General features: G+C 42.7%; 2 protein-coding genes across 14 annotated transcripts in view; both read left to right on the top strand.

The window, feature by feature from the left end:
• Nucleotides 1–5,669, top strand: part of LOC135506265 (DNA (cytosine-5)-methyltransferase 3A-like) — a 113,706-nt gene extending 108,037 nt beyond the window's left edge. For all 5 annotated transcript variants that reach the window (XM_064925801.1, XM_064925800.1, XM_064925804.1 and 2 more), the window contains one exon: nucleotides 4,466–5,669. In XM_064925801.1, the coding sequence (XP_064781873.1) occupies nucleotides 4,466–4,607 (142 nt within the window). In that variant the 3' untranslated portion in view covers nucleotides 4,608–5,669. The remainder of the gene's footprint in view (nucleotides 1–4,465) is intronic.
• A 7,504-nt stretch (nucleotides 5,670–13,173) lies between these two features.
• Nucleotides 13,174–15,663, top strand: part of LOC135506264 (microtubule-associated protein RP/EB family member 3-like) — a 42,289-nt gene continuing 39,799 nt past the window's right edge. For 3 of the 9 annotated variants that reach the window (XM_064925786.1, XM_064925785.1, XM_064925788.1), the window contains exon 1: nucleotides 13,174–13,306. The gene's annotated coding sequence lies outside the window, so the exon portion shown is untranslated. The other 6 variants (XM_064925791.1, XM_064925789.1, XM_064925787.1 and 3 more) reach the window with 4 other exon arrangements.

The raw sequence follows: 15,663 nt of genomic DNA, 5'->3' as shown, positions 1-15,663 counted from the left end.
AATAGCCTTCATTTATCAAAACAAGAATAGACCGATGAGTTTCAGAAGAAAGGTCTTTGTTTCTGGCCATTTTGAGCCTGTAATCGAACCCACAAATGCTGATGCTCCAGTTTTATTTTTATTTTTTATTTCACCTTTATTTAAACAGGTAGGCCAGTTGAGAACAAGTTCTCCTTTACAACTGTGACCTGGCCAAGATAAAGCAAAGCAGTGTGACAAATACAACACAGAGTTACACATGGGAAACATACAAACATACAGTCAATAACACAATAGAAAAAATATATATACAGTGTGTGCAAATGTAGTAAGATTAGGCAGGTAAAGCAATAAAATTAAATTAAATAGTCCATAGTGGCAAAATAACTACAATTTAGCATAATCACGGGAGTGTGTATGCAGATGTTGATGTGGGATAATGGGTCAAAAATAAATAACAATATGGGGATGTGGTAGTTGGGTGGGCTATTTACAGATTGGCTGTGTACAGATACTCACCTGGTCTAAAGAAGGCCAGTTTTATTGCTTCTTTAATCAGAACAACAGTTTTCAGCAGTGCTAACATAATTGCAAAATGGTTTTCTAATGATCAATTAGCCTTTTAAAATGATAAACTTGGATAAGCTAACACAACGTGTCATTGGAACACAAGAGTGATGGTTGCTGATAATGGGCCTCTATACTTCTATGTACAGTGGGGCAGAAAAGTATTTAGTCAGCCACCAATTGTACAAGTTCTCCCACTTAAAAAGATGAGAGAGGCCTGTAATTTTCATCATAGGTACACTTCAACTATGACAGACAAAATTTGATTTTTTCCCCCCAGAAAATCACATTGTAGGATTTTTAATGAATTTATTTGCAAATTATGGTGGAAAATAAGTATTTGGTCAATAACAAAAGTTTATCTCAATACTTTGTTATATGCCCTTTGTTGGCAATGACAGAGGTGAAACGTTTTCTGTAAGTCTTCACAAGGTTTTCACGCACTGTTGCTGGTATTTTAGCCCATTCCTCCATGCAGATCACCTCTAGAGCAGTGATGTGTTGGGGCTGTTGCTGGGCAACACGGACTTTCAACTCCCTCCATGCTGGCATGACCCTCCAGCATGACAATTCCACCAGCCATACTGCTCGTTCTGTGCATGATTTCCTGCAAGACAGGAATGTCTGTTCTGCCATGGCCAGCGAAGAGCCCGGATCTCAATCCCATAGAGCACGTCTGGGACCTGTTGGATCGGAGGGTGAGGGCTAGGGCCATTCCCCCCAGAAATATCCGGGAACTTGCAGGTGCCTTGGTGGAAGAGTGGGGTAATATCTCACAGCAAGAACTGGCCAATATGATGCAGTCCATGAGGAAGAGATGCACTGCAGTACTAAATGCAGCTGGTGGCCACACCAGATACTGACTGTTACTTTTGATTTTGATCCCCCCTTTTGTTCAGGGACACATGATTCAATTTCTGTTAGTCACATGTCTGTGGAACTTGTTCAGTTTATGTCTCAGTTGTTGAATCTTGTTATGTTTATACAAATATTTTTTTGTAAGTTTGCTGAAAATAAACGCAGTTGACAGTGAGAGGACGTTTCTTTTTTGGCTGAGTTTATATATATATATACACACACAAGTTTGTGAAGTGGAGTTGAGTCAGTATGTTGGCAGCAGCCACTCAATTTTAGCGGTGGCTGATTAACAATCTGATGGCCTTGAGATAGAAGCTGTTTTTCAGTCTCTCGGTCCCTGATTTGATGCACCTGTACTGACCTCGCCTTCTGGATGATAGCGGGGTGAACAGGCAGTGGCTTGGGTGGGTGTTGTCCTTGATGATCTTTATGGCCTTCCTGTAACATCGGGTGGTGTAGGTGTCCTGGAGGGCAGGTAGTTTGTCCCCGGTGATACGTTGTGCAGACCTCACTACCCTCTGGAGAGCCTTACGTTTGTGGGCGGAGCAGTTGCCTTACCAGGCGGTGATACAGCCCGCCAGGATGCTCTCGATTGTGCATCTGTAGAAGTTTGTGAGTGCTTTTGGTGACAAGCCAAATTTCTTCAGCCTCCTGAGGTTGAAGAGGCGCTGCTGCGCCTTCTTCACGATGCTGTCTGTGTGAGTGGACCAATTCAGTTTGTCTGTGATGTGTATGCCGAGGAACTTAAAACTTACTACCCTCTCCACTACTGTTCCATCGATGTGGATAGGGGGGTGTTCCCTCTGCTGTTTCCTGAAGTCCACAATAATCTCCTTAGTTTTGTTGACGTTGAGTGTGAGGTTATTGACCTGACACCACACTCCGAGGGCCCTCACCTCCTCCCTGTAGGCCGTCTCGTCGTTGTTGGTAATCAAGCCTACCACTGTTGTGTCGTCCGCAAACTTGATGATTGAGTTGGAGACGTGCGTTGCCACGCAGTCGTGGGTGAACAGGGAGTACAGGAGAGGGCTCAGAACGCACCCTTGTGGGGCCCCAGTGTTGAGGATCAGCGGGGTGGAGATGTTGTTGCCTACCCTCACCACCTGGGGCCGGCCCGTCAGGAAGTCCAGTACCCAGTTGTACAGGGCGGGGTCGAGACCCAGGGTCTCAAGCTTGATGACGAGCTTGGAGGGTACTGTGGCGTTAAATGCCGAGCTGTAGTCGATGAACAACATTCTCACATAGGTATTCCTCTTGTCCAGATGGGTTAGGGCAGTGTGCAGTGTGGCTGAGATTGCGTTGTCTGTGGACCTATTTGGGCCTATTTGGGCGGTAAGCAAATTGGAGTGGGTCTAGGGTGTCAGGTAGGGTGGAGGTGATATGGTCCTTGACTAGTCTCTCAAAGCACTTCATGACGGAAGTGAGTGCTACGGGGCACACATCCTTGCAATCTCCATAGACAATCTCCATAGACAAGCATTGTCAGTGGAATGGCCTTACTAAAGAGCTCAGTGACTTTCAACATGGTCCCATCATGGGATGCCACCTTTCCAACATGCCAGTTCATCACATTTCTGCCCTGCTAGAGCTGTCCTGGTCAACTGTAAGTGCTGTTATTTTTTATGTGGAAATATCTAGGAGCAACAACGGCTCATCCGCAAAGTGGTAGGCCACACAAGCTCACAGAACGAGACCTTCAAGTGCTGAAATGCACAGCGCGTAAAAATCTGTCCTTGGTTGCAACAATCACTTTCGAGTTCCAAACTGTCTCTGGAAGCAATGCCAACACAAGAACTGTTCGTTGGGAGCTTCATAAAATGGTTTCCATGCCCGTTGGGAGCTTCATGAAATGGGTTTCCATGGCTGAGCAGCCCCACACAAGCCTAAGATCAACATGCGCATAGCTAAGGTCTACTGTCTCTATTCTAGTTATATTATCTCTACTCTAGTTATAATGTCTCTACTCTAGTTCTACTTCTCTACTCTAGTTCTATTATCTGTACTCTACTTCTGCTGACTTTTCTCTAGATCTACTGTCTCTACTCTAGTTTTTATGGCTCTAATCTAGTTCTATTATCGTTACTCGAGTTCTATTCTCTCTACTTTAGTTCTACTGTCTCTACTCTACTTATCTCTTCTCGTTCTTTTATCTCTACTCTAGCTCTACTGTATCTACTTTCGTTCAACTGTCTCTACTTTAGTTCTACTGTCTCTACTTTAGTTCTACTGTCTCTACTCTAGGTCTACTATCTCTACTGTAGTTCTATTGCCTAGTTCTGCTGTCTACTCTAGATCTACTATGTCTAGTTCTATTGTCTCTACTCTAGTTCTACTGTCTCTGTTCTAGTTCTACTGTATCTATTCTAGATCTCCTGTCTCTACTCTAGTTATACCATCTCTACTCTAGTCATCCTATCTTTAGTTCTACTGTCTCTATTATACTAGCTGTTTTTCAGTTCTACTATCTCTACTTTAGTTCTACTATCTCTAATACAGTTACACTGTCTCTACTGTAGTTCTACTATCTCTACTTTAGTTATACTGTCTCTACTGTAGTTCTACTATAGTTCTACTATCTCTACTTTAGTTATACTGTCTCTACTGTAGTTCCACTATCTCTACTGTAGTTATATTATCTCTACCGTAGTTATACTGTCTCTACTGTAGTTCTACTCTCTCTACTTTAGTTCTACTATCTCTAATACAGTTATACTGTCTCTACTGTAGTTCCACTATCTCTACTGTAGTTATACTATCTCTAATACAGTTATACTGTAGTTCTACTATCTCTACTTTAGTTCTACTATCTCTAGTTTAGTTATACTATCTCTAATACAGTTATACTGTCTCTACTGTAGTTCTACTATGTCTACTTTAGTTATACTATCTCTAAAACAGTTATACTGTCTCTACTGTAGTTCTACTATCTCTATTGTAGTTATACTGTCTCTACTCTAGTTCTACTATCTCTACTTTAGTTCTACTATCTCTAATACAGTTATACTATTTCAATTCATTTTATATTTTGTCTTTTGTAACCTCTGACCTCTTACCTCTGCAGGGTTTTTGGGTTCCCGGTCCACTACACAGATGTGTCCAACATGAGTCGTCTCTCCAGACAGCGTTTGTTGGGGCGGTCCTGGAGCGTTCCAGTCATACGACACCTCTTCGCCCCACTCAAAGAGTACTTCGCCTGCAACTAATACACACACACACACACACACACACACACACACACACACACACACACACACACACACACACACACACACACACACACACACACACACACACACGTACACAAACACACACGCACACACCTCAACTGAAAGAGTTCTCAGCATGGAGCCCAGCCCATGACCCACAGGCCGATGCCCAACCAGAAAGGTTCCAGCTCCGCCCCGGTGTTAACCAATCACAAGCCAGGATACGCCCCAACCCTGGTGCTAACCAATCACAAACTAAACCTGTTATCCAGCCACAAAACAATACTCCGACAACATGGACTGTCTCTCTTCCAGTCTCTCTGTCACTCACACCTCAGATTCCATGGTGCTAGTTGACAAAGGTGCTTCAACACTCAGTGGTGCTTAATCTCCTCTACATCTCCCTCCTGTTAATCAAATCTATGGTGCTACACACACACACACACACACACACACACACACACACACACACACACACACACACACACACACACACACACACACACACACACACACACACACAGGTCACTACCAGGTCTTTGTTCAGTAGTTTCATTAGTTTGCAGTGTTTCTTTTTCTTCAGGTAGCAGCTTGTTTTCTACTGTCTCTAAGTGCAGCATAGCAGAGGGGTTAGAGGTCAGGGGTTAGAGGTCAGTGTTCTACAGTTAAGCGTTGTGGAGGTAGTTCAGCATGACGAGTAACTTGCCTGAGACCTGAGGACTCAGGTTAGCGCCCAGAGAGAGCCTAGTCTTTAGTTCAGTGGGTTAACTTGGTCTCGTGGCGCACAGACAATCCAGGTTTACACAGCAGTCAGTCACACTAGTGGGTTGCACAGTTTGCTGCACACACACACGCACGCACAAACACACACACACACACATACACACAAACACAGTTGTGATGAGCTGTTTCCAACCCTGTGCTCCGTCATGCGCAAACACAGCTGTCTCCCATGGTGCAGTGGGGCGTTATGTCATAAGGTGCTCGCTTACGGTAACATGGTTACTATGGGTTACCATCAATTACTATCTGTCAGTATAGTGAGTGGTCTGTTGTACTGTAGGGGGTGGGGCAGGGGGTGGGATGTTTATTTGTTGTTTGATGTGATTTACTGGTGGTTATTTGATTGACAGGTGATAAGTCAACGAGGGTATCACCCGTTGAGAGTTTTAACAGGGTGGAGTCCGAGCAGGCTGTCACACAGACATGCACGCTCCTCTCACGGGTGTAATGAAATGTGTTTTGAAGAGGAAGGACCGGTGATGTTTCAAAAGGTGCTAAAATAAATATAGAATATATCAGATCTATAGTTAGAATAAGGTTGTCTTTCCAATGGCTGTATTTAGTTGTGGTAGAGAGTCAAAGGCAATATTATGTACTCTTGTATCTTGTATGCAGAATAACTAAAGCAGAATAACTAAAGGCATTTTAACTTTGTACTTGAACCTGTAATGAATAAAGGATTCATGTTTTAGCCTAGAGATAATGTCTGGCACACTGATCGTGTATTATGGTGCATATACCTTCCTCCTCCCCAGCAAACCGGGAACATTCCCAGAACGTTAGCTCAGATTCCCATTAAGTTCTAGTTAGAGTTTTATGTAACATTAGAATGATATCATATATTTATTTATCAAATGTGTTTTAAGAGAACATTCCAAGGATATTTCATGTAACATTTAACAACCACAATAGAACATTCCCCAAAAGTTTGTATGTTTGTATAAAACATTTGCATGATGTTGCTAGAACGTTCCTATAAACATATGTAATGTGTTCTTTAAAAGGTTCCCAGAATGTTTCATTAGGTTGTGGGAACAGTCTGGTGGGAACATCACAATATATATGTTCCGAAACTGTCCCGTTGTGTTGCTGATTCTACAACTTTTCTTTTACAGTGCCAAAAACATTCACCTGGTGTTACAAGAACGTTCCCAGAACACATTTAGTCTGTTCTTTAATGGTTCCCAGAATGTTTCATTAGGTTGTGGAAACAGTCTGGTGGGAACATTGTAATAATCAGCTTGGATTGTAAACTATGCTACCATATAAAATAAATATTGTTTTCCTATGAGAGTGACTGAAGCAAAACAGACAAAATTAATAAAGTGAGAAAAATAATCAGATATTATATTAAAAGTGTATAAATTCACAAAACCAATTAAATTAGCCACAAATAAATGTCAGAATGTTCAAGTCCCAAAACCAACAGAAATGGTCCCAAAGCAGCTTAGTGGTTAGAGCATTGGACTAGTAACTGAAAGGCTGCAAGATCGAGTCCCTGAGCTGACGAGATAAACATCTGTAGTTCTGCCCCTGAACAGGCAGTTAACCCACTGTTCCTAGGCCAGTTAACCCACTGTTCCTAGGCCAGTTAACCCACTGTTCCTAGACCAGTTAACCCACTGTTCCTAGGCCAGTTAACCCACTGTTCCTAGGCCAGTTAACCCACTGTTCCTAGGCCAGTTAACCCACTGTTCCTAGACCAGTTAACCCACTGTTCCTAGACCAGTTAACTCACTGTTCCTAGACCAGTTAACCCACTGTTCCTAGACCAGTCAACCCACTGTTCCTAGGCCAGTTAACCCACTGTTCCTAGGCCAGTTAACCCACTGTTCCTAGACCAGTTAACCCACTGTTCCTAGGCCAGTTAACCCACTGTTCCTAGACCAGTTAACCCACTGTTCCTAGACCAGTCAACCCACTGTTCCTAGGCCAGTTAACCCACTGTTCCTAGGCCAGTTAACCCACTGTTCCTAGGCCAGTTAACCCACTGTTCCTAGGCCAGTTAACCCACCGTTCCTAGGCCGTCATTGAAAGTAATAATTAGTTCTTAACTGACTTGTTTAGTTAAATAAAGGTAAAGTAATAATTAGTTCTTAACTGACTTGTCTAGTTAAATAAATGTAAAGTAATAATTAGTTCTTAACTGACTTGTCTAGTTAAATAAAAGTAAAGTAATAATTAGTTCTTAACTGACTTGTCTATTTAAATAAAGGTAAAGTAATAATTAGTTCTTAACTGACTTGTCTAGTTAAATCAAGGTAAAGTAATAATTAGTTCTTAACTGACTTGTCTAGTTAAATAAAGGTAAAGTAATAATTAGTTCTTAACTGACTTGTCTAGTTAAATAAATGTAAAGTAATAATTAGTTCTTAACTGACTTGTCTAGTTAAATAAAAGTAAAGTAATAATTAGTTCTTAACTGACTTGTCTAGTTAAATAAAGGTAAAGTAATAATTAGTTCTTAACTGACTTGTCTAGTTAAATAAAGGTAAAGTAATAATTAGTTCTTAACTGACTTGTCTAGTTAAATAAAGGTAAAGTAATAATTAGTTCTTAACTGACTTGTCTAGTTAAATAAAGGTATGAAAATGCTAAAATGTGTGACCCACCACCTGGATGAAGTATGTAGCAAAATCATTTGAAATTGTATTTTTTTTACATTGAATAAAAGTAGAGACTCAGAGCTACAAAATTGTATATCATACTATATAGTTGAGGAACAATTGAAATGTAATTCTGCTTTGAAAGTTGTTCCTTAAATAAGAATTTGTTCTTAACTGAATTGCCTAGTTAATTAAAGGTCAAATGAAAATAAATATTCCCCTGCAAGAAAACCAAAAATGTCACACGAACAGAAGGGAGAACTATCAACCAAAACAAAACAGGCAAGGTTTTAGGAGGGATTCTAAAAGATGCTCAGACACTCCACTGAAAGTTGACTAGCAACAACTGGAACCTAAAAGACTCCCGCCATTTCCTCCCAAGAAGCCCAAGACGAGATGTACGCTATCCTGCTTCTCATCAACCTGTGAAAGGTTAAACCAATTGTGTGAGGGGTAGGCATGGTCAGATTTCTCCATTCCCTTCTCCGGGCGTTGTATTGGGCAGTTCAACAGTGAGAAATGTCTCAGTCCCTGGAGCACAAACATTGTGCTATCCAGGAGCACTGGACAAGACATCAGTAAGCTGTTCCCAGACATTTTGCACCTGTATCAGGACATTGAGTCTATCATAGATTCTGTGGGGTTCAATGACATGAAGGGCAGCTCAGAACACCTGAAGACGGATTTTAAAGAACTGATTGGGTCTCTGCTTTACACCAACAAACGCCCCATAATATCTGTCCCTCTGCCCTCCCTAAATCGTGGCATTGAACGGTTCAGCTGACTTTCAGCCCTCCAGAACTGGCTACCAGACTATTGAACAGTTTAGCAGACTGTTATCCCTCTAACTGACTACCAGACTATTGAACAGTTCAGCAGACTGTTATCCCTCCAGAACTGGCTACCAGACTATTGAACAGTTCAGCAGACTGTTATCCCTCTAACTGGCTACCAGACTATTGAACAGTTAAGCAGACTGTTATCCCTCCATAACTGACTACCAGACTATTGAACAGTTCAGCAGACTGTTATCCCTCCATAACTGGCTACCAGACTATTGAACAGTTCAGCAGACTGTTATCCCTCCATAACTGGCTACCAGACTATTGAACAGTTCAGCAGACTGTTATCCCTCCAGAACTGGCTACCAGACTATTGAACAGTTCAGCAGACTGTTATCCCTCCATAACTGGCTACCAGACTATTGAACTGGCTAACTGGCTACCACCAGACTATTGAACAGTTCAGCAGACTGTTATCCATCCAGAACTGACTACCAGACTATTGAACAGTTCAGCAGACTGTTATCCCTACCAGACTATTGAACAGTTCAGCAGACTGTTATCCCTCTAACTGACTACCAGACTATTGAACAGTTCAGCAGACTGTTATCCCTCTAACTGACTATTGAACAGTTCAGCAGACTGTTATCCCTCCAGAACTGGCTACCAGACTACCAGAGACTGTTATCCCTCCATAACAGTTACCAGACTATTGAACAGTTACAGACTGTTATCCCTCCATAACTGGCTACCAGACTATTGAACAGTTCAGCAGACTGATCTCCAGAACTATCCATTCAGCAGACTGTTATCAGAACTGGCTAATTGAACAGTTCAGCAGACTGTTATCCATCCATAACTGGCTACCAGACTATTGAACAGTTCAGCAGACTGTTATCCCTCTCACTGACTACCAGACTATTGAACAGTTCAGCAGACTGTTATCCCTCCAGAACTGGCTACCAGACTATTGAACAGTTCAGCAGACTGTTATCCATCCATAACTGGCTACCAGACTATTGCAGCTCTGTGGGTGAAACGTTTACTGACAATGTTGATACCTTCTGGAAACAAAGCTTGTTTTATAAGGAGGAAGTGATCCACTCAAATGATTTGGGTTCCTGGATCCTTTCACAGCATTATAAGGCTGTGTCGAGACAGTGACTTATCAATGACCCAAGCCCAGCTCAGTTAATCCCTACCATTGTGTTGCTGAGTTGTCATAATGCTTCAGCAAATGTAAATTATCCCAGGGGTGTTGGAAGACACAATGTAAGTAACCTAATTTATGTCCCTCTAACTACCCTGAATGCCTCAGCTGATCCTACAGCTATTGTATGCAGTAATCATGTGTCTATGAACCAGAGTTATACTGTTAGCACTGAGCCGGTGTGCCCTAAATCAAATGTATTGGTCACATACACATGGTTAGCAGGTGCCCTATCCCATCTGGACAAGAGGCATACCAATGTAAGAATGCTGTTCATTGACTACGGCTCAGCATTCAACACCATAGTACCCTCCAAGCTCATCATCAAGCTCGAGGCCCTGGGTCTGAACCCCGCCCTGTACAACTGGGTCCTGGACTTCCTGACGGACCGCACCCAGGTGGTGAAGGTAGAAAACAACACCTCTTTGTTGATCCTTAACACAGCACCCCACAAGGGTGCGTGCTCAGCCCTCTCCTGTACTACCTGTTCACCCATGACTGCGTGGCCATGCACGTCTCCAACTCGATCATCAAGTCTGCAGACAACACAACCATAGTAGGCTTGATTACCAACAATGACAAGACATCCTACAGGGAGGAGGTGAGGGACCTGGGAGTGTGGTCCCGGGAAAATAACCTCTCACTCAATGTCAACAAAACTAAGGAGATGATTGTTGACCTCAGGAAACAACGCATCACCGGGGGCAAACTACCTGCCCTCCATGACAGCTACAGCACCTGATGTCACAGGAAGGCCAAAAGGATCATCAAGGACAACAACCACCCATGCCACTGCCTGTTCACCCCGCTATCATCCAGAAGACGAGGTCAGTACTTGTGCATCAAAGCTGGGACCGAGGCGACTGAAAAACAGCTTCTATCTCAAGGCCATCAGACTGCTAAAAAGCCATCACTAGCACATCAGAGGCGGCTGCCGATAGACATAAATTAGGAATCACTGGCCACTTTAAGGACATGAAACACTAGACACTTTAATAATGTCTCCGTATCTTGCATTACTCATCTCATATGTATAAACTGTACTCTATACTATTCTTCGGTATCTTAGTCACTTTAATTGAATGTAAATACTGCATTACCCATCTCATATGTACAGTGGGGCAAAAAAGTATTTAGTCAGCCACCAATTGTGCAAGTTCTCCCACTTAAAAATATGAGAGAGGCCTGTAATTTTCATCATAAGTGCACTTCAACTATGACAGACAAAATGAGAGAAAAAAATCCAGAAAATCACATTGTAGGATTTTGTATGAATTTAATTGCAAATTATGGTGGAAAATAAGTATTTGGTCACCTACAAACAAGCAAGATTTCTGGCTCTCACAGACCTGTAACTTCTTCTTTAAGAGGCTCCTCTGCCCTCCACTCGTTACCTGTATTAATGGCACCTGTCTGAACTTGTTATCAGTATAAAAGACACCTGTCCACAACCTCAAACAGTCACACTCCAAACTCCACTATGGCCAAGACAAAAGAGCTGTCAAAGGACACCGAGTTGGGGGTCAATGTTTACCCCATAACATGGTTGGGATCAATGTTTACCCCATAACAGGGTTGGGGTCTCTGTTTACCCCATAACAGGGTTGGGGTCTCTGTTTACCCCATAACAGGGTTGGGGTCTCTGGGGTTGGGGTCAATGTTTACCCCATAACAGGGTTGGGGTCAATTTTACCCCATAACAGGGTTGGGGTCTCTGTTTACCCCATAACAGGGTTGGGGTCTAATATAAATAAAATATATCCCATTTAGGGTCTCTGTTTACCCCATAACAGGGTTGGGGTCTCTGTTTACCCCATAACAGGGTTGGGGTCCTATTTAGTCTGGGGGGCCACTACTTTTACATCTGTTTACCCCATAACAGGGTTGGGGTCTCTGTTTACCCCATAACAGGGTTGGGGTCTCTGTTTACCCCATAACAGGGTTGGGGTCTCTGTTTACCCCATAACAGGGTTGGGGTCTCTGTTTACCCCATAACAGGGTTGGGGTCAATGTTTACCCCATAACAGGGTTGGGATCAATTTCAATTCAAGAAATTTAAGAAGTTAAAGGGTTAAGTTGTTTACATGTTATAGTCAGGTGGCTAACAAAACAACTACATGGGTTATGGGTGAAATTTGACAAAGTTCAATGTTTGTGGCCAAATCCCCTGAAGTTATTAGTGTCCATGTTTTATTTAATTGAACCTTTAATTTACTAGGCAAGTCAGTTAAGAACAAATTCGTATTTACAATGACAACCTACCAAAAGGCTTTGTGCGGGGACGGGGGCTGGGATTAAAACAATACAGGAAAAACACAACACTACATAAAGAGAGACCCAAGACAACAACATAGCATGGCAGCAACACAACATGACAACAACATGGTAGCAGCACAACATGACCTCAACATGGTAGCAGCACAACATGACCTCAACATGGTAGCAGCACAACATGGTACAAACATTATTGGGCAAAGACAACAGCACAAAGGTCAAGAAGGTGTAGACAACAATATATCACGCAAAGCAGCGACAACTGTCAGTAAAAGTGTCCATGATTGAGTCTTTGAACTAAGAGATGGAGATAAAACTGTCCAGTTTGAGGTTTTTTTGCAGCTCGTTCCAGTCCATAGCTGCAGCTAACTGAAAATTAACCCTTGTTTATAGCCTCATTATTATGTAATTTTGTGCTACTTTTTTATTTTTTACTTTAGTAAATATGTTCTTTAACTCTATGTATTGAACTGCATTGTTGGTTAAGGGCTTGTAAGTAAGCATTTCACGATAAGATCTACACCTGTTGTATTCAGCGCATGTGACAAATGCGATTTGATTTGAAGTTTGCAAATGTGACGCAGTAAGGTGGTAAAGCGGAAATCGGAACCATCACTTCCGTTGTTTGGCTGTACCCATAGCAACGTTCGAAAATGCGGTGGCTCGGTAGGGATAAAGTTACTAAGCAACAGTATATATAATAAACAGTAACAGTAACATTTCGAACTGTCCCAAAGTCCCTCGTTTCGTTCCGTTTTGCCTTCGTTTAAGAAACTTTTTGCAACAGATTAGGCTGAATGAATAAAACCTCAAGTGATATAGATCCACCATGGCACCCGGGGGGACACGAGGTGATGCAGTTTCGCTGTGACGCAGGTCAAACCTTGCCACTGGGACCGTATGGGTGACGCGCAGGCGCACTTGGGCAGAGAGCAGAGCTGGTCGACAGGTATCTGAGTGGACCGACTGGAGCAACGCAACTCGCACAGACCGGACAGGCTACGAATCACCGCATCAAATAGAGGCTCTTCACACGAGACAGTCAGTAAATGTCACTAACTATTATCACTACGATCTAAACCATTTAGAAGCGGACTTTGTTGACAACTAGTTTTGCTTTAATAGTTAGTTAGCTAACTGCTAAGCAGGTAGATGCCCATCGAGTCCTACCGCAGTCAACGCGTTAGCGGTGCAGTGAGTGAGTGAGTGAGTGAGTATGTGTGTGATTATAACGGAGGCCCCCAGAGGGGGTTGGCTGAAAACTATACAGTTTTCAGAATGACAGCATCATATAAATAACAGTACAGTTCAATGCTGTTGCACCGGTTGGCCAGACCGACCGTTATGTTTAGTTAACGTTAGCTACATCCCTCGACTAGTAAGTACGTAGGCTAGCAGCTTTAGCTAACTCCGTTAGCGAGCCTGTCGCACTAACTCTGTTAATCTTGCCACTGACGAAGTCACGTTATTATGGTTATCTAGCTAGATAGTATTTGACTGTTGTCCTAGTATGAATAATTCCTTTATCTATATAGATAACGTTACGATGTTATTATTTACCTAGTAGTTAGTTAACTGATATAAAAGAACTTTCCACCCGTCAACAAGCTGACAGTAGCATAGAAATAGTTATGAGTGGAACGGGCTTGGAAGCTGTAACCCTGGTAATGGATTTATCAACTCATGGGTGGAGTCGGTTTCACGTAATAATAAGGATTTCCCCTGGACCAAGCTCACGGCTTGGGGAACATTCCTTCACATTCACCCCGTTGCTACCCAGACCCCTCTTTTACCCTGCTGCTACTCTCTGTTTATTATCTATGCATAGTCACTTTAACTCTACCTACATGTACATATTACCTCCATTACCTCGACGAACGGTGCCCCCCGCACATTGACTCTGTATGGTACCTGTATATAGCCTTGATTGTTAGTTTACTGCTACTGTTGAATTATTTGTTACTTTTATTTTCTACTGTCTACTTATCTATTTTTTACATCAAGTAAACAAGCCCTTAACCAACAATGCTTTAAGAAGTTAAGAAAAAAATAAGTGTCAAACTTATTTTTTTTTTTAACTTCTTAAAGCATTGTTGGTTAAGGGCTTGTAAGTAAGCATTTCACTGTAAGGTCTGCACCTGTTGTTTTCAGTGCATGTGTAAAATACAATTTAATTTGATGGGGCACCCGAGTGGTGCAGTGGTCTAAGGCACTGCATCTCAGTGCTAGAGGCGTCGCTACTTCCGGCGCCGACAGAGATGGCCGCCTCGCTTCGCGTTCCTAGGAAACTATGCAGTTTTTTGTTTTTTTACGTGTTATTTCTTACATTAGTACCCCAGGTCATCTTAGGTTTCATTACATACAGTCGAGAAGAACTACTGAATATAAGAGCAGCGTCAACTCACCATCAGTACGACCAAGAATATGACTTTCGCGAAGCGGATCCTGTGTCCTGCCTTTCACCCAGGACAACGGAATGGATCCCAGCCGGTGACCCCAAAAAACGACTTTGTAAAAGAGGGAAACGAAGCGGTCTTCTGGTCAGACTCCGGAGACGGGCACATCGTGCACCACTCCCTAGTATACTTCTCGCCAATGTCCAGTCTCTTGACAACAAGGTTGGTGAAATCCAAGCAAGGGTAGCATTCCAGAGGGACATCAGAGACTGTAACGTTCTTTGCTTCACAGAAACATGGCTCACTGGAGAGACTCTATCGGAGTCGGTGCAGCCAGCTGGTTTCTCCACGCATCGCGCCGACAGAAACAAACATCTTTCTGGTAAGAAGAGGGGCGGGGGCGTATGCCTTATGGCTAACGAGACGTGGTGTTGTCACAAAAACATACAGGAACTCAAATCCTTCTGTTCACCTGATTTAGAATTCCTCACAATCAAATGTAGACCGCATTATCTACCAAGAGAATTCTCTTCGATTATAATCACAGCCGTATATATTCCCCACCAAGCAGACACATCGATGGCTCTGAACGAACTTTATTTGACTCTTTGCAAACTGGAATCCATAAATCCTGAAGCTGCATTCATTGTAGCTGGGGATTTTAACAAGGCTAATCTGAAAACAAGACTCCCTAAATTGTATCAGCATATCGATTGCGCAACCAGGGCTGGCAAAACCTTGGATCATTGCTATTCTAACTTCGGCGATGCATATAAAGCCCTGCCCCGCCCTCCTTTCGGAAAAGCTGACTACAACTCCATTTTGTTGATCCCTGCCTACAGACAGAAACTCAAAACAAGAAGCTCCCACGCTGAGGTCTGTCCAACGCTGGTCCGACCAAGCTGACTCCACACTCCAAGACTGCTTCCATCACGTGGACTGGGATATGTTTCGTATTGCATCAGACAACAACATTGACGAATACGCTGATTCGGTGTGCGA

This window comes from Oncorhynchus masou, chromosome 19 (genome assembly GCF_036934945.1).
Source record: "Oncorhynchus masou masou isolate Uvic2021 chromosome 19, UVic_Omas_1.1, whole genome shotgun sequence".
Classification (NCBI taxonomy): Eukaryota; Metazoa; Chordata; class Actinopteri; order Salmoniformes; family Salmonidae; genus Oncorhynchus; species Oncorhynchus masou.
The sequence above is the reverse complement of the archived record's forward strand: the minus strand, read 5'-3'. Positions and strand labels throughout refer to the sequence as shown.